This window comes from Neodiprion virginianus, chromosome 5 (genome assembly GCF_021901495.1).
Source record: "Neodiprion virginianus isolate iyNeoVirg1 chromosome 5, iyNeoVirg1.1, whole genome shotgun sequence".
NCBI lineage: Eukaryota > Metazoa > Arthropoda > Insecta > Hymenoptera > Diprionidae > Neodiprion > Neodiprion virginianus.
In genome coordinates this window covers 13,056,466-13,074,778 of record NC_060881.1, presented here as the reverse complement: position 1 = coordinate 13,074,778, position 18,313 = coordinate 13,056,466, and the positions used below count along the sequence as shown (strand labels likewise).

Sequence of the window (18,313 nt, the reverse complement as noted above, 5' to 3'; positions counted from 1 at the left end):
TTTTTCACAAATGTGACACACTGTCGTTGAATAAAATTCGTTGATTTGATTGAAATTTAGCGGTTCCATCGGTACAACAGTCTTGAAATAAACTTCCAACGAATGTGCCAATTCCGCTAACTCGTTCACAAACCATTGAACGCAAGTCTCTCCACGATTAATTTTGAATTTTGAAAGCGAATCGTTAAACGCGCAATGCAGATAGTAAGCTATACTATACGGAAGATGCTTCTGATAAATTATTCTATTTTCCCCAAAACTTTCATGTGTGGGTTGCAGTAAACATTTGAGATCCGTGTAAATGCAGAATGGAACGGTTTCTTTGTGCTTGAAATTTTTGAATTTCAGTATTTTTTCCTCGTCTGTAGATAGAATAACTTTGGTTTTGTTTGAATTCATGCAATCAGCTCGGTGCTTCAACAAACATCTTTCGAAATTAAAATGAGACAGACACCTATCGCACAACCACGTCTGATGTGAGCGTTTGGAAATTTGAGAACTTGTTAATCGAGACAGATTTCGAATACAAGTAAAATGGAAGATTCTACTTTTTTGATAATTTACCATATCATCATCATCATCATCATCAGGGATTTCAGTTTCGATCGCCAAAAGATGAATCATAGGTTTGTCAGACTCATTCTGACTCAGGTGAATCGGTACTATTTCACTTTTTTTCCGATCACCTTGGTCTATACCGTAAACGTTAATTGAAAGACCGTTAAGCTTCTCAAATTTTGAAATGGTGTTTTTGTCTAGAGACATTGGAAAATGCAAACCGTTGTATTGTAGCACTGAGCTGAAATGTGTGTACGAGCTGGTCGCGTTAGGATGGTTGTTGTCGGCTGGGAACAGAGCTGCGGTGACCGACCAAAGAAAGCAGTAAGAGTCGTTGTTTCTGATGTTTACTACAGCCTTCTTATCACTGATATGCTTAGGTAACGGGGTGTATGTGAAGACACCGCCTCGTAGTGGCACGTACTTGTTGATATTCACAGTCAAATTGATTATTTCGGTCAGCGACCAGCCTGAATCCTTTTCCTGGAAATCTTCCACCTTTTTCAACAAACGCTCCGTCGCGTTTTCGATGAACCATTCGTTGATATCCGTTGTCTGGAGGATGATTTCATTTCTCGTATTAAAAAATTTGATCTCTTCCACCGTGCGATCAACTTTTCTGAGTTCAAATTTACAAGCCAGGATAACGTTGGCTTTCAAGCTCCTGTCTTTCTTCACAGCGTTTTTCAGCCTCGTCACAGCTAGTACCTTTGCGTCTTCTAGAAATCTCTCCACATCTTTATGCTTCAAATTGACGATGGATCCAGTTCGAATTCTACTCTCGAAAGCTGATTCCAAATCTTCCCACCGTACTCGATCGCTTCTCGTCGGCTTCGTAATCCGTCACCCACTTTCTGCAATTGTTGAAATTTGACTGTCAACGATTTCAGAATTCCAATTGTAGTCAAAATTCTTGTCTTCTCCTTGATCGTTGAGTCGTTGTTGCGTAAGATTTTATTCAAAAGCCTGATATTTTGGGTTCCGAGTCGAATCCATTTTGCAATTTCTGCCGGCGACGATTTTTCCGATAAAATCTTGAACGCCGATTCCATAATATCGATCAATCTCAAACACTTCGCGGATTCTATCTTGAGCTTTTTCCTCACGTATACTTGACAGCTTGTGACGTAATGATCGTTTGCAGTGATGAGCGTCCTTTTTATAGGGCAGCTGTACGGATGCGCGCGCACCTTTTGGCATTCCTAGAGCGATAGTAACCCGACACCGCAGATCCATGGATTTGAATGTACCGCGACTATCGGTCGACCTTGGATATCAAACCGACATCCGAGTAAATGAAAAACAATTCTCGGAATCGTCCGACGAGTTTCGACGGTGAGCGGCATGGGGTCAAAGGATTTCGGTGCGACGTTGAATTTCGGAGAAACAATTCTCGGAACTATTAATTTTGGAATGTCACGTGGTTGATAAGGTGGTTAGACAAAACAATGCGTTCGACAAGTTTCGACTTGACGGCGAGCGGCATGCGGTCAAAGGATTTCGGTGCGACGTTGAATTTGAGGCAAACAATTCTCGGAACTATTAATTTTGGAATGTCACGTGGTTGATAAGGTGGGAAAGGAATGTGAGGTGGTTGATGTTACACGTCAGCAGTCCTACCGTGGGAAAGGAATTCGGAGTGGTTCATGTTACACATCAGCAGTCCTATCGTGGGAGAAGAATGCGGGACGGTAAAAAAGTTCTCGCCCCCGCTGCGCCCTCTACCGTTGGCAGGCGAGCACTACAGACCTTCGGTCGGTAAGATTGTCGGTGAAACAGCACGATTTTGACCCTCGATCGATACAACTGTCGGTAAGGTTGCACGGGGTCGGTAAGATTGTCGGTAAAACAGCATGATTTTGACCCTCGATCGATACAACTGTCGGTAAGGTTGCACGGTTTTGACCTTCGGTACGGCAGACTGCGACGTCATCGCGGAAAAGGGTTTCAGTCTGGGCTGCGCGGAGCGGCTCGGTCGGTAAGTGTCGGTAACAGGAATCTGCGTGTAGAACCGGCCTTGCTGTACTACTATCATGGATTCTTGGTATGATCCACAGAGGCCAGGCGGAAAATTACCGGCTGGAAATTTGCCCGGAAAACAAACGAGAAGCTACGACCTTGCTTTCACTTATTCAAAAGCATTTCGTGGTTGGGACAGAAATCCATACGGATTGCTGGAAGGGGTATGAAAGCTTGGAAAAACACGGTTATCCCCATAAAACGGTGAATCATAGCGTAGAATTTGTCAATTCGGCTACCGGAGCACATACCCAGAACATCGAATCATCCTGGCGTTGGATGCGGCGCTCTGTTGCGCGAGGGGGCGTTCGCTCAGACAATATAGCTGATCTTCTGTGCGAATTTTTATGGCGCCGTCGTGTTAGGCAAGAATAATTGATGTGCCCCGTTCGTGTACGTGGGGGTGTGTGCGCGTGTCTTTGTTTGGGTGTGCGTGTGGGTGTTTGCGTGTGTGTGAGTGCGTGTTTGTTGGGTTTGTGTGCGGGAGTGTGTGTGTGTTTGGGTTTTGGTGCGAGTGTGCATGCGTGCGTGCGCGCGTGTGTGTATGTGTGTGTGTGTGTGGGTTTGTTTAGGTTTGGGTTTGGGTTTTGGTGCGAGTGTGTGTGCGTGCGTGCGTGTGTATGTGTATTTGCTTCGTGCAAAAAAAAAAACAAAAAAAAAGAACAAAAAAAGCATTCAAAAACCGAAAAAAGAATTTAAAACATACAAAAACAAAAAAAAATTGCACTTCCAAGACCAAACTCCAACCTTCCCGTGGTGAGTGCGTGAGTAGAAATTAGTATCGAAACTAATGGAGCCTTGGCGAAAAATACCGATTTCGAGTGAATTTAGCAATTTTCTCGGAAACCACCGCTTATACACGAAAAAAGTGTAGAACAAAAAATGTCAGTTTTATCATGTCCCATAACTTTTGTTTGAAACATTTTTCTCTCAAATCTATATTTATTGTAATAAATGTGAAAAACATTTAAAAAATCGATTTTTTGTCGATTTGACCTTGAAAATCGAATTTTCGGGTGTTCTGAGTATGATAGTCTTGATCAGCGCATCAACATACATAAGCATACCAAATTTCGCATTGATCGGAGGTATGTTCTTAACGGAAGTTTATCCGTTCTGCGCCGCGTAGCGACGACAGGTGCGCGGAAAGTTGCGCAATCCCCAAAATCGATGACAGATCGATTGTTGCGCATTCTTAGGGTGATGACGTCACGGAGAATTAGCGTGACGAGATCGGCGTTGCGGCCGATCGGCCATCGGAGATCACTCAAGTTCTGGCGACTAATCAGAGTAGTAGTGTTGCGATATAGATTCGGGTTGCGAGTGTGTTGGGCAGAAGTTAGTAATTGCGAGGGAGAATGGCCGCCAAGGATCACGAGGGAGTTGGCGAATTCGTGTCCTGGATGTGGAGCGGTAAGCGCTGTTAACCTTCTTGCGAGAGAATTTCGAGAGATAATTAATAAAGGCTTGGCGAGGAACAGATAGCCATTGAGGATTGGCGTTAACGACAGTACTCGAGATTCTTTAGCCGATACATCTGCTTGGTGACCGTAGCCTGAGTTGCGCGTAATGAAGTAGCGTTAATTTCGAGTGATCGAGGAGGTCGAGTCGAGTCACGGGTTGAGCCGAGACACTATTGTCTCGAATTTGAGTGTAACCGAATTCTGTTACACGGGGTCACGTCAACTTAGTCCGATACAGCCTCATTTCTCGTGTAGGTCGCGAGCAGTCTAACGGGGAGCGTTCGAATTCGCGACCGCGTCCCGCCGTCGCGGAGAAAGTTGAGCTCGGGTGCGTGTTAACAAGAATATTCTTTTGTAGAGGATAGTTGCGGGTGACGCGACGAGCCTCGTTTCCGTTTGGCCTTTGGTATAATCAGTTAGTAATAAGTTGGCGATCAGCGCCCGTAGGCATAAGCAATTTTATTTCTTTTTCTTCGTTTTGATTTATTGCCGATCGCGGGCAGCGTCGGCCGAGAATTCGGTTCCGTTTTCGTCGAGGGGTTTAGTATTAAGTTGGCGATTAGCGCCATTCTGTAGAGGACGATCGCGGGCAGCGTGTCGGGTCCTATTTTGTTGTTAGTTTGGAAGTTAGCGGTTATCATTAAGACGGCGACTACCGCACGTAGGCCGGAAAGGTCTTCTGGATCTATTGATTTTTTTTTGTTGTTTGTTCTTTCTTTTTTTTTTGGTTATATCTAAGCCTCTGTATCTGGAATCGCGACGACTACGTTCGCAGTATTATTATTTTATTTTATTTTTGTATTATCGCTAACTGAAAATATATTGTTTAATTTCATTATTGCTTTGTAAAATAACGTGTTGGCGTACGTGTGTCGTATCTCTCTCTACCCGAAAGTTACCCCTCCCCTCGCCGCGGTACTGAGCTGCCGAGTATATGGTCGCGGTATTGGGAAACTGAGGATTTAAATACGCTGTCTGGTGGTCCGAATTCGAACTAGCGATTGTAGGATAGAATCATATGATCACCATAATATTAGTGTCAACAAAAAATTTCACCGCAGGGTATATTCTTTATTAAAAAAAAAAAATTAAACAACGAGTGAATTAAATGATTAAATTTATAAGCAATAAAAATTTGTAATTAAATATATTCAAGTATGGAATTTTCTCCTCATAAAAATAATAGTCATGTATACTGTTGTGTGTATGGGTGTAAAAGTCATGCATCAAAGTATGAAACAGTTCGTTTTCATTCTTTTCCAAAAAAGAATGATAGTTTAGTGAAAATACTGAATACGTTCAATCAAGAAGAGCTAGTCGATAGACACGATATGTGGGTGAAAGTGCTGAGAACGGGCAAAAAAATATCACCCTCCATGAGAGTATGTTCGCGACATTTTACAAAAGATGATTATATTCCTTCTTGTAAGTATAACAAATAACAAAACATAATTAGCTTTAATTTTTCTTAGACCAAAGTTATAATAGTTTTATTTATTTTTCAGTAAGTCGACAACATTATTTGAAGAAAACAGCTGTCCCCTCAGTTAACTTACCGAGGAGCTCTCTCGACTGCTCTAAAAAAGTAAACCATGTTTCATCAGCTGAACGAGAGAGGCAAATTAAAAGGTCATTTTTAAAAAACGAACTAAAAACTACCAACGAACCTAGCGATTTCAATACTGATAACAATTTTCAAGATGAGCTAGTTTTGGATGGTCAGATTGACCACAGACATGCAGATGAAAGTCAACCAAAAAATTCTGTTGGTGAAGAGGACTCTAATCTACAAACTTATCAAGTTTCTAAGAACGAAGCTGAGACATGTGCAAAAAGTGCTAGTGAAATAATTAATAAACAATTTAAAGACGTAGCAACACAAGTTCGTACGGATAATTTTATTCCCAAATTTACTGACTTCATTTCTGATGACGGTGAACTAAGTACATTGACTGGGATTCCTAATTTTACTCTTTTAAATTCTATAAAAAAATTAGTTGACAAAAAAAAACAAAAAATGTCTCATTGTAATGCTAAATTAGATTTGTCAGACATAATCATCATGACTTTTATGAAACTAAAGCAAAATATGTCATATGCACTTTTAGCTGTTCTATTTAAATGTTACACAGCAGAAACTTGTAAAGAGAAAATTTTTCAAATGATTGACTTGTTATACATTTGTTTAAAGCCAGGAATATATTGGCCCAAAAAAGAGAATATTTTAAAGAATATTCCTCTTGATTTTATTGGGTTTGAAAATGTTCGTGCAGTCATTGATTGCACTGAAATTTCAATTCAAAGACCAAAATGTCTGTGTTGCCAAGTTGTGACTTATTCGCGGTATAAAAGCTGTTACACGGTCAAATTTATGACTGCTGTCACTCCTGCTGGTTTGATTTCTTTTATTAGTAAACCTTTTGGTGGACGAGCTTCTGATAATTCTATCTTTGTACAGAGTGGGATCATAACAAAGTTCGATAAGAAAGATGATGTCATGACTGATCGAGGCTTTACTCTTGATGAATTTTGCCAAAAAAATTATGTGAAATTAATTTCACCACCTTTCTTGAAAGACCGAAAACAGTTTTCCAAAGTTGAAGCGATGCATGGACGGCGAATTTCTAAAGCTCGTGTGCACGTTGAGCGAAGTAACCAACGTATTAAAAATTTTGAAATCTTGTCATCAAAAATGCCTATTGGACTTGTTCATAAAGTTGAAAAAATTTTTACAATCATTTGTGCAGTTGTAAACTTAAGTCAGCCTATTTTATAAGACGAAAAATTTGTTCAAGATAAAAAAAAAGTTGCTCAGGATTAAAATAATGTTATTAATGGTTGAAATAATTTCTATAAATATTTTATTACATTTGTAACTTATTTTTATGAACAAAGTACAAAGTAAAACTTATAAGTAACAATTACACTGATTTTTATTGTTCTTTTTGTTTTTGATTCTTCTTTTGTTGTTTCAAACATATATTATGTATCATTTTTTTAAAATATACTTTCTTTAAAGTTCTTAATAAATGTTTGGTAAATTCGACATTAAAACTAAGAGGTATTATTTTTATTTGTTTGTCGAAAGAAGAATATATTATAAAGTCCGTAGATGGTAAATTAAGTATTGCCATACTTATTTGAACTTGAGCGTAGTACATGTGCTTAACTTTTAGAGTTACTTCACCGTGCTGTTCTGTTAACCATTTAATTGCTTTCACAGTTTCTTCAATACCGTTACGTTTACCCTCTTTTGGACATTTAATTTCAATGAGTTTAAATGGTTTGTTATCTTTAAAAGCAATACCATCCGGGGAACAACTTAACCAAGGATTTAATTCTGAAATAACTAAGCCACACTCAACTATTTCCATAGACATTAAATTAGCATAAGTTTCCCGTGCATAAGTTTCTTGCTCTAAACCATATTTTGTATTTTCATTCCTCAACGAGGGACTGTAAAAGTAATCATTAGATTTTTTTTTCCAGTCTGGATTTTTATTCGAATAATAAGTAAATAGTGAGTAAGCTCTACTAGCTGTTATCCGGAGTTCTCGTTCAGCTAGCCTTACGGAATAAAGCTCAGTACTTTTAAAACAAATTGTTAAAGCATCCGTTGACAACTGATTAAAAATTTCATTACAACAATTTCCAATAACGCGACCAATCTTAAAATTTTTTAAATCTGAAAGTAATTCTGATGACTTTTGACTATCGATGATGGCTTGGAGTTTTTCAGGACATAAAACTAAATTATTATTATTATCATCATTATTAAAGTCTGTGATAACCTCGTGTCTTCCACATCTGTATATATTAAAAAAAAGGAAGGAAAAAAAAATTTATTGGTAAAAAATTTACTATAAAAAAATTATTATCCAAAATTCGAAAAAATTCACTACAAAAAAAAAATCATGTATGTGTCAAATATAAAATTGATGATGTAAAATATCTACAAAAAAAAATCAGTAAAAAAATTAATTGAAATTAATTAAAGCAAAAATTATTTACATATGCTTTGCTAACGCAGACTGAGGATTATCTTCCACCATAATTCTAAGAAATTCATCATATTCTGCTTCGTCTAATTCAGTTAAACCATTGTTTAAACATAGTGGAGGATCAGTAGTAGTAGATGATGTAGTAGCTACAGGTTGAGTATTGTCTCCAGGTGACGTGTTGGCTTGAGCACCATCTGACTTACGTTTTTTTTTTTTTAATTTTTTCTTCCTTTTTTTTTTGTTTCTCTTCAAAACATTTGTGTTCAAGTAAAGGCTTCATCTCATATTTCTCTAGAGCGGATTTATGAGGTGCACTCCAAACACATTTTTTATCAGTACATGTTATATCTTTGAATTCTTCCAAATTATTTCTGTAAGTATAAAAGAATAAAGTCAATAATTCCATAATTATTTAATAATTTGAAAGTTGATTAATCAAGTGAAAAATATCAAATATAATAATTACCGGTTACAAAATAAAAGTACTACTACAATATGTTTACAGGTACTTCCTAATCCAGCTTTACATGAGCATTCCATGCCAATTATTTTTCCGTCTTTCGAAATTTCACCATTTATTTCATGAGGTTCAGTTTTTAAACAATGTTGTAAACAAAACGCGAGGATATGATAAACATCACTATCATCACTATGATTTACTGTACCGCAGTTCAATAAATGATCACCATCAATAATGTTTTCTCCACTAGTAAAATTTCTACTTGTAGGTGTAGCTGAAGCAAATTTACAAATTTCTTGTATGTTTACACGCATTTTTAATTTTTAATAACTTTATGATTAATTGTCACACGTTTGCTTGCATGCAACAGCTGACTCCAGAGTCCTACAATCACTAGTTCATTTTTTAACCACCAGGCGGCTAAAACTTAAGCCACGCCTCTCCCACGGATCCCAATAGCGCATTACCGATTTCGAGGCGTGTTGATCACGCCAGGCGCCCAACAAATTTCGCGATATTGTTTCAGGTCCAGGATACCTTGCGGACGATGTTTTATTGTGCACGCGGTAAGTTCTCGGTCATTTGCTCCGAGTGACCGAGGAGCGGAAAAAATCCACGTCACAATATATATTAAATATGGTTCCTCGCATTTCGAAGGGCGAGCGCGAACAATTATTAAATGAAAAAAATGCAGCCAATTTTTTTTCCGTTATAACTACCACATCCAGCACACGTGAATGACGTTCGTCACAGCTTATTCGAATGATTTACGTGATCACAAAATAACTGATTTTGAACAGAGAGAGAAATAACCAAGATCGAGAAACGACGCACAAACAACTTCACGTCACCGCATCTCTAGTCCAATCAAAATTAGAATAAAATTTCAAACACGAAGTATACAGATGATTGGCAACACTTTTCGAACAGCTATTAATCACCGTATACATTTCAATTATGGATATCGATTCTACTGACTTACATCCTACTCCGTCACCAACTGTCACCTTTTGTTAGAATCTATCGTTTGAGTTTATTCTTCTAAAATTTTCGATAGCGACTACCATTTGATTTGTTTACCGATGTTGACTATTCTGTTGAAGCTTAGAAAATTTATTTTGAACCTTTATAAGGTTTAATTTGTCTGATCATCGACACTTGTAAATTCAATCGAGAATATGTAACTAATTGTAAGTTATCTGGGAATTTCTTTGACATTGGTTGGTTTATTCATTTATCCATCGTCAGCTGCCTTTGAATTCCACTATGCTACTAGTTTATGTTAAGTACCTGAACCTAACTGAGCCATTCGTCGAATTCCCTGATTATTATCTATCGTGCCTTTTCTTTTTATCTAAAATTCACGCACACGCATCCGGCGTCCAACAATTTTCTCTTACTTTTGTTCAATTGTCAGGCGAATTAGGGAATTGCGCTGAAGTGTCAACGGTAAGTCCTTAACTAAGGGTAACAGAAATTTATTATGACACGATAAATGCTCTTTAAATTGACACACGTCAATTTTCTATCCTCATTATTCGCTGTGTTTGTATTTTTGTCTTGCGTATGCGCGGAAGCAAGGGCTCAGGATTGGTGAAGATACCATTTTCCCTTGTAGACGACAGACTGACAAACGCGCGAAGGGTGAAGAAGAAAGTAGTTCCAGTGTATTAATAACTTAATAAAAGAGTTACAAAAATCAGCAGTACTTAAAACCATTGATTAATATTATCAGAAGAATGAACACACTAAAAATGCAATTTTTACTGGAGAAAAATCACGTTTCCTGGAAATATCATTATGTAGTGTGGAAGCACTCTATCTCGCTTTTACTGTTTTAAGATGTTGGTGAACTTTCTGAAGCTCTGTCGAACAATAGAAAAGATCACCCGTTCAAGTTTGGATTATATAAAGTAGCCTTCACAGTGATTTCGGACGCAGCAGAAGTTTTCGTTCCTTCGTTTGCTCATAAAATTGACTTCGTTAAAAATAGTACTCAAAATTCATGAACTCACTCTGTTTGGTTGTCCTCAAAGGTTATGGCCCCCGTCAGGTCGACGTATTGCTTCCCCGGTTTTGCTGTACCTTCTTCGGTGTGATATGGTATTGTAACGCGACCCCGAGCCCCACTATAGCGAACTACCCTGAGGGAATATTGACCAACACTCTCCACTATCTCTACGTCGCGTTCCGGGAATCCGAAGACACCGCTATGGTCATCATCGAGGATCATTACCGTCGCCAAGCTCGGCGACGAAAGCGTTGCAGGTTGACTGCAGTTATTAAGTCTGAAACACAAAAAAAAAATATTCAGGCCTCACGCAATTGTTGTTAAATAATCCAATGTTAATTTTTGTGTACAAAACAATCCTACACCTACTGGTATGAATTTGTGAAAAATGTAAAACATCAGTGTACTACAAATAATGAGTTCTGCTACTGTAAATGTCCCATCAATGCAAAAATATCTGATATTTAAAAAAGTATGCCAAGTTACTAAAACCACATCACAATAAAAATACAAGAACAATTTAGATATTGCCGATCTGGGTTGGGAAATCAAAAAAGAACCCCAAGCGCTAAGGTCTCTCAGCAAGTAGGCATACGTCGTGCTTTCGGAACTGGTTATTTTGTGAAGTCATATCGAAACATCATTCCAAGCGATACGTAATTAACGGGCACATTCAATTTTTAATTTTCATTGAAATGATTATACTTGTTCGTGTCTTGTATGCTCCCGTGTAATAATGTATCTAAGGATAGATCTCGCCATTAAATAAGTGTACTAGATTTTTTTGTACACTTTTTTAACACAATCAATATTACATGGGAATGTTAATGAAAATTTGTAACTTGTTTTTTTTGTCACTTGCAGCTTAGATTCATATTTTATAGAACTGACAACTTCATAAGGTTGAGTGAATTAATCAGTTAGCTTCGAACAGATTATCGTAAAGTAAGTTTTAGATGAGTTAGATCCATTTCATTGATGCTATTTTTTTCTCGTACGAATTGCCGTTCATTGCGGTCCTAATATCGTTGTATGCGAGTGTACGGGAGCGCTGAGGTTCAGGCGCTTGTGATTTAGCTCTCGTATACGATCGCACAAAGCGATGTTCGGTAAATGCATAGGGTAATTCCGGGTGAGATGGCCATAGTTTTTTGAAGTGGCTGTAATTTTCAAAATTAGTTATCAAAAAGAAACTCATTACATCAGTTAAACTTTATTAGGTTATTAAAGAAATTCTGACAAACTTTAACGTTTATATTGCACAACAAATCACTAATAAAAATTAAATTACAAAAAAGTGCAGTTGGCCATCTCTCTCGATGATCATGGGAGAGATGACCTAGGACGTAGGGACAGATGGTCCTACTTTGTCTTGGAGATCTTACGTTGTTCTTTGGCCTTTTTCTTCTTTTCCTCGCCGCATTTTTAGCACATATCATCAAAATCCGTGTAGTTTTCATGCATCCAGGTCTTGCAGTTGATACATTGCAACCAATCTTCGATTTTTTCCGTTTTTTCATAGTCTTCTCCACATCCTACGCAGAGACAAGCTTCTTCTTTTGACCCATCGTTATCTGAGTCGTCAAAGTCATTGCTACTGTCTAATAAAAATTCTTCGTCACTGCTATCAGTCTTTTCTTTCTTTATTTTTCGTTTTTTTACTGTAGTTTTCAAAGAACCTGCACTGCTGACAGTCTTTTCATTCTTAGGATTCCGCTGTTTCATAATTGATTTTAAAGTATCTGCAGCTTGTTTGCGTGGCTTACGTCTGTTTTCCTTGTCCAATTGAGCTTCCATGTACGAGCGGGTTGTGAGAAGTTCAGCTACTCTTTTTGCCCGCGTTCTAGTTAAATGAACGAGATTTGGAACTGAAGACAGCTGCGTTAGTATCTTAGTCGGTGTCTCTTTTTTGAGGTTTTCGTGCTCTGAAGTTTTAGATTTCTCTTGGGGCTTTTCTGTAGCAGTAACGGTACGGATGACTCTTTTTCCTACTTCTCCTGCCGATGTTGAGGGTAAAGTCTCATCACTCGCATCAGGTTGATTCACTATAACAGTTTCCTGTGAATAGGCATAGTCAGGTATAGCGTGTGGATTAAATGGATAAATTCCCGTAGATTTGAAGCCTGACGCAGCATTTCCATGGGTAGCTGTGTAAGGTGATAAATCCAAATTTTGAATTTATCCGCGGTTAAAATCGAATTCTATAATCGAAGAATTAATCGATCCTCGATTTCTCATTTCCCCCCCTCCGATCACACTACCGAGTTCGCTTTCGTGAGCTCGGTCTCTTGGCTCTAGGACGTCGAAGGGATCGGTCGTCCGCTCATCTCTCTATAGTCAACTCAACGGAAACTGGCCAGTAATTAAAACAAGAGTTAACGTGGAGAAAATATTGAAATCATCAACTTCGGTTCCGGATTCCAGTCCCAGGGCAGGAGCCAACGTGGGAAAAAACGAGCATCATAGATAAGTCAAAATTTGAATTATTGTTTATTCAAAAATGTCACCGAACTCCGAGACAAATCAGAAAACGATGTATAAATTGGAATGAGTGTGTGTGTGTATCTGTATATGACTGTGTGTGAAAAAATGTGCCTCATATGTTAAATAAAAGTAAAAATAATATGAATTGATTTTACAGCTGCCTTACCCCATGTCTGATTGAGTAATTATCCAAACTGTGCTCGACTTATGCGTCGACCAGGATGATTTTTAAGCCAACTACGACAAGCTTTCACTGATTTGAATACCGCCCTGTTCAAGGGTTGAAGGTAATGGATCATGTGAATTGGCAAGGACACTAAAACAATGTCATTGCTAGATGCAAATTCAAGCATCTCTACAGAGTTGGTGTGAGACGTGTGACCATCGAGAATCAATAGAAGTTTTCCAGCAGGCTTTCTTGGAAGGAAATGATTCTTGAGCCATTCCAAAAAAATGGCTACCGTAATGTACGCTGACTTCTGTGACATAAACAGGACCGAGCCTGGAGGCATTCCATCTTCGAATTCGGGTTTTTTATTTTTGCCTTTCATGATGCAGGCGGGGGGTAAGAATGTTCCTTCACTATTGCAGCAAGCGATGACAGTAATTGTCTCACCTTTTTCGGTTGATGTTATTGACGAAACAGACTTAGAGCCTTTTTCTGCAATCACTGTCCAGGATGGTTGTTTAGCTGCAGCCCAGATTCATCCATATTGAATATGTTTGAGGGTTTTTCAAACAATTCATTTACTTCAAGCACGTGTCGTAAAACTTCAAAATAGTCCATTACCTCTTTTTTATTCATTCCTTGGGATCTAGCTATGGAAACGCCTTCAGCCTTCCTCACTGATAGGGTTGGATGTCTTGATAAAAATAAAATCAACCAGTCGTAGCCTGCCTTTTCTTTTTCATTGGAGAACTTGTGGTTTATACCCAACTATTGTGCAAATTGATAGGCAATCATGCGTACATCATCTCTAGTGACAGGGAACCCAGATTTTTGCATTTTTTTTATGTGTTGTACCAGGCGTAATTCATTTTCGTCTCCAAATGAAGAGCTGGGACCCATCCTTCCTTTTACTTCATTTCCAGTTTTTAGGAGTCGTTCCAAAGTTTTTCTGGGTATTCCATTTATTGCGGCAGCGGAGTGAATGGTTTGACTATTTTTAACAGCATTTATTGCCTTTGAGAGCTGATCCTGCGTCCATGTACCGCGAGTTTCTGACACCTTGCGCACTTACTTGTTTGGCATCTGAAACAAATTGAACACAAACGGTAAAACCACTGAATTGGGTGCTATATAATAGGAATTGATCAACAATATATCATGAACTACATTCCGGGAGAGATGGCCATATGGCCATAACACCCTTTGAATTCCAGGCCATCTATCCCGACCACATGATAGAGATGGCCCACCCCCCTGCTGTAATATTGGCGGTACATGAAATCTTGTTTTGAGGTTAGATTGTTGGGTGTACAATCTCCTTCGATAATCAATCACAAATTCGGCATGAAACAACAAAGTAACTCGATTTTGATGTCCTAATGTCCAAGTTAAAATAATTTTTCGCCTACTTAGAAACGAGAAGTTGATGTATTACGTACCTTGCGAAGTTTTTCGGCACCGCACTATCATCCGTGAACTTAGCTGTCATGGCAGAGTAGAACTGACAGTGATAGGTCGGCTGTGGGCGGAAGCTTTAGGAATTATTTCGATGGGCAATCTCTCCCCTATGGCTATCTCACCCGGAATTACCCTACTTATTGTAATTGAATTCACATGTCGTGAGTAAAAATTAAAATATTTTGTAGCAAACTAGTAATAACAAGTCATTGAACGGATGAATTGGACAAATTAGAGCTTTTGTTTCATATGCGGCGTGAATTATTCAAACGTACTGTTTTCATACAGTATCAAATTTTTTTTTTGTGTGATTGAATTAATACTACCTCACACTGTAAGAATATGTGCAACTTATACTTCCACGTCACTATTCTACGTTACTAATGCGACAGATAATTGGCCGTGACCTCTCTGTCGATATAATTCCTAATTGATTTTCAATAAAAATGTGTCTACCAAATATGTAGGTCTTGGAATAATGTTTGGATATCAATACACGGAATAGCGACGTCTGACTTCATGACGTATACCTACTACCCAAGATTTCGTATTGCTTGGGGTCCTTTTCGAATTTAACGACAGAGACTCACAATGAATAAATAGTTCTTGTATTTTTATCGTAATGTGGTTTTGTTAACTTGGCGAATTTTTTTGAATTCCAAATGTTTTTTGTCTAGATGTGATTACTTTTTGTAATTATGTGGCAATAATACTACTGTCACGTAATGACTGATAAACTAGTTTTCAGTTAACCATAACTTTTATAACTGTTAAGATCCGTAGCATTCATAGTTAATATCGTTAGTTTGACTTATGATCACCATGATGCGAACGCGAAATCGTAACACTGCTGATCCAATTGGCGCATCTATACACACATATCACTATCTAAATTTTCTAACAAATAATCAATAAATAGCAAGATAAAACGATAAAGAAATTTTTTTATTCGTAACACTTTTTATTCAAAATTTAAGGACAACAAGTATAGCTTAAGGTAGTACGAGCACGTACCTCGCTATTAGACAAAAATACGTTTTTTTTTTTTATATGCTATAGCAAAAACATGTACGGAAACACCTGCAAAATTTCTAAGCGACTTACCGACTAATTATAATATTAATTAATCTGTGAAGTGAAGATAATTATCCCACACCATATCGGAAATCTGTGTTGACACAAGGTTGAGATATAAATATAGACCTTTCGCGATTAGACACGATAAATAAAAAAAATGGTTACATGTTGAAAAAGATGTCACCATTACGTACGTCTCATAAAAAATAAGGGTCACGGGATATTCCGATTAGAAATCGTCGATTGTATTGACTAATTATTGCGTGCGTCGGCTGCTTCTGTTATCGTGGTGACAACGATATAGACTTGGCAATGCTGCATGGCGCCAGCTGTGCTCCGATCAGTAGGAAAATGAACCGTAGCCACGAAGCATATGACAATGCAATGAAAATTGATATCGTTTTTCTGAACGATCAATTTTATAAAGAATATGAGATAACCATAAATTAAGTTTTCTCAAAAGGCAGGTCCTTTAGGTTATGTCCATTATTTCTATTCAATTTTTTGATATTTTCAGTGCAATTGATGAGGGAAAATTATATGGAAAATGAGGGTTAATGAAATAATAAGTCACAATATAATATTGACAATGCAGCATGTATTACAATAAAATTTGGCATCCTTAATATCCTTAAATTACAATAGGCTCTTTATATAAATTTTTTTGAAATTATGATTAATGATGTTTTATTTTTTCGACATAAGTCACGACGGCTGTAAGAATTTTTTTATTTCTTGTGACTCGCGGTTTTCCTCTAACGTCTTCGCCAAGAAGAATTCGGATTCCTTCTACCCCGGAACCTGCATAAGCTTTTTCTAAACCCTGCATCGTGATCCCAGCCTTACTCATATTGCCTCTCATACCAGCTGATACCGTTTCTTTCATTGCCTCTAAAGATTCTCTATTTCGCGCGCGTATAACTGTAATCTTTTCTTCCTGTAATATTTCACTCGTCGCTTTTGTCTTGCTTTTAATTACATTTTTGCTGATTGCACTGCTAGAAACAAGTCGATTCAGAACTGACACGTCGTTAACAGCGTTATGAGCACCCTCGGCTGCATTACAGCCCAAAATATCTTCCGCAAGAGCAATTTGACTATAACTCTTTTTGTTTTTCTCCCGATTAGGAAGGTGATCGCGAAAAAGAATCGGGGTATCGGAAAATCCCTTTACGATCGATTGCGATTCTCGTAGTAGTCCGTATTCTCTCATGCAGCGCAGTATAATCGGCGCATCAAACCTATCACAGAACATAAAACTTGATGAAAAACTATACCCCAATATTTAATGAACGTGTAAAAGCACGAGGTACGATGAAATATCCGCTTGACCTAGAACTCTTTTTATTAAGTGATTATTTAGGATTAAATACGTCTTAATGTTCAGTAAATGTTCCGATAATCAAAAACCACCTCACCTGAAACCGTTATTAGCAACTAGAATGACAGAATTTCCGATACTGCGTAAATATACGATGAAGTTGTCGAGTGCCATTCGAGGCGGTGTAGTCTTCACTTGAGCGTCATGCACAAACATTTCGCCTCCCGAAACTTGCCCTTTGATGGTACCATATACACGTTGAACTTTTGACTGTGATGGGTAGCTGCTATCTAGCATATCTCTGCCTTATTTGAAAATCCTGTGGTCTCCAAATCCAATAATACAATTGCGGAATCGTGAAAATCGGATGATTGTAGAGAAGTTTCACCTGAAAAAAGTTTTTTTTTTATTTAACAATTTATACTTGTTTTTTGAATTATTCGATTGTTTCAATTTTTTAAAACAATTTAAACTATCCGCCGGGCTATGGAATGGCATGCTTACACGAAACAGTTGATTTAGTTATGAGCTCAGAGACGCAGGTCAATCCACTCTCAGTTTCGTATGTAATTCCTTCGCGCCTTTGTGCCGATGCTCCCTTTGTCGATCGTTCATTTTTGTTAAATAGTCTTCGCTTTTTTATTTCTACAGTTCTTGATTTTTTTACTTTTGATCGTTGGATATCGTCCTTTTTGTTTCGAAATTCCTTTGTTATGCTACTCGGCAATAGCTTCAATATTTTGTGAACGTCTTCGATGTAATTTATTCCAATATTTTTTTGCGACACCGATGCAGCAACTCGAAAATTTAGAGATTGCGATCCAGCGTAGAATTTCGATTTTGGAGCTTTGCTAGCTACTGTATGATTAAACGATTCGTTGGCCTCGCTCGAAGCAAACGGTGACAATTTTTCTGAATTTTGAGCAAAACGAGCAAATATAGATGTTAGCGAGTCACGGAGTCCAAGATCATCAAGCGGCTGACCTTTTGGAAGCCCTTTGTGTTCATACTTATCTCTCAAAGTCTGATAGCCACACCAATCGCCACAGACATTACGTTCTACATATGCGTGACAAACAATATTTCTAATTGCCGAAGCTACGGCTGCAGGATCGCCTTGATTTTGTTTTAGCGCAAAACTGAAGGATCGTGAAAGATATCCAATAATTTTTACCGAAATATGTAAGCCATATAAAGCATTATTCAAAGCCTTTGACGTGTGATTCAGATCGGACCATTTATCGATTTTCGTTGTAGTTTCTCATCGTACAGCCGCAATTGTCGACGAATCG

At 38.0% G+C, this 18,313-nt stretch overlaps 1 protein-coding gene across 8 annotated transcripts in view; it reads right to left on the bottom strand.

Annotated features, from left to right (window-relative positions):
* The window catches only part of LOC124305499 (sodium/calcium exchanger 1), a 1,112,430-nt gene that overhangs the window by 952,766 nt on the left and 141,351 nt on the right, over nucleotides 1–18,313 (bottom strand). For all 8 annotated transcript variants that reach the window (XM_046765025.1, XM_046765026.1, XM_046765028.1 and 5 more), the window contains exon 2: nucleotides 10,517–10,789. In XM_046765025.1, coding sequence (XP_046620981.1) covers nucleotides 10,517–10,789 — 273 coding nt within the window. The remainder of the gene's footprint in view (nucleotides 1–10,516; nucleotides 10,790–18,313) is intronic.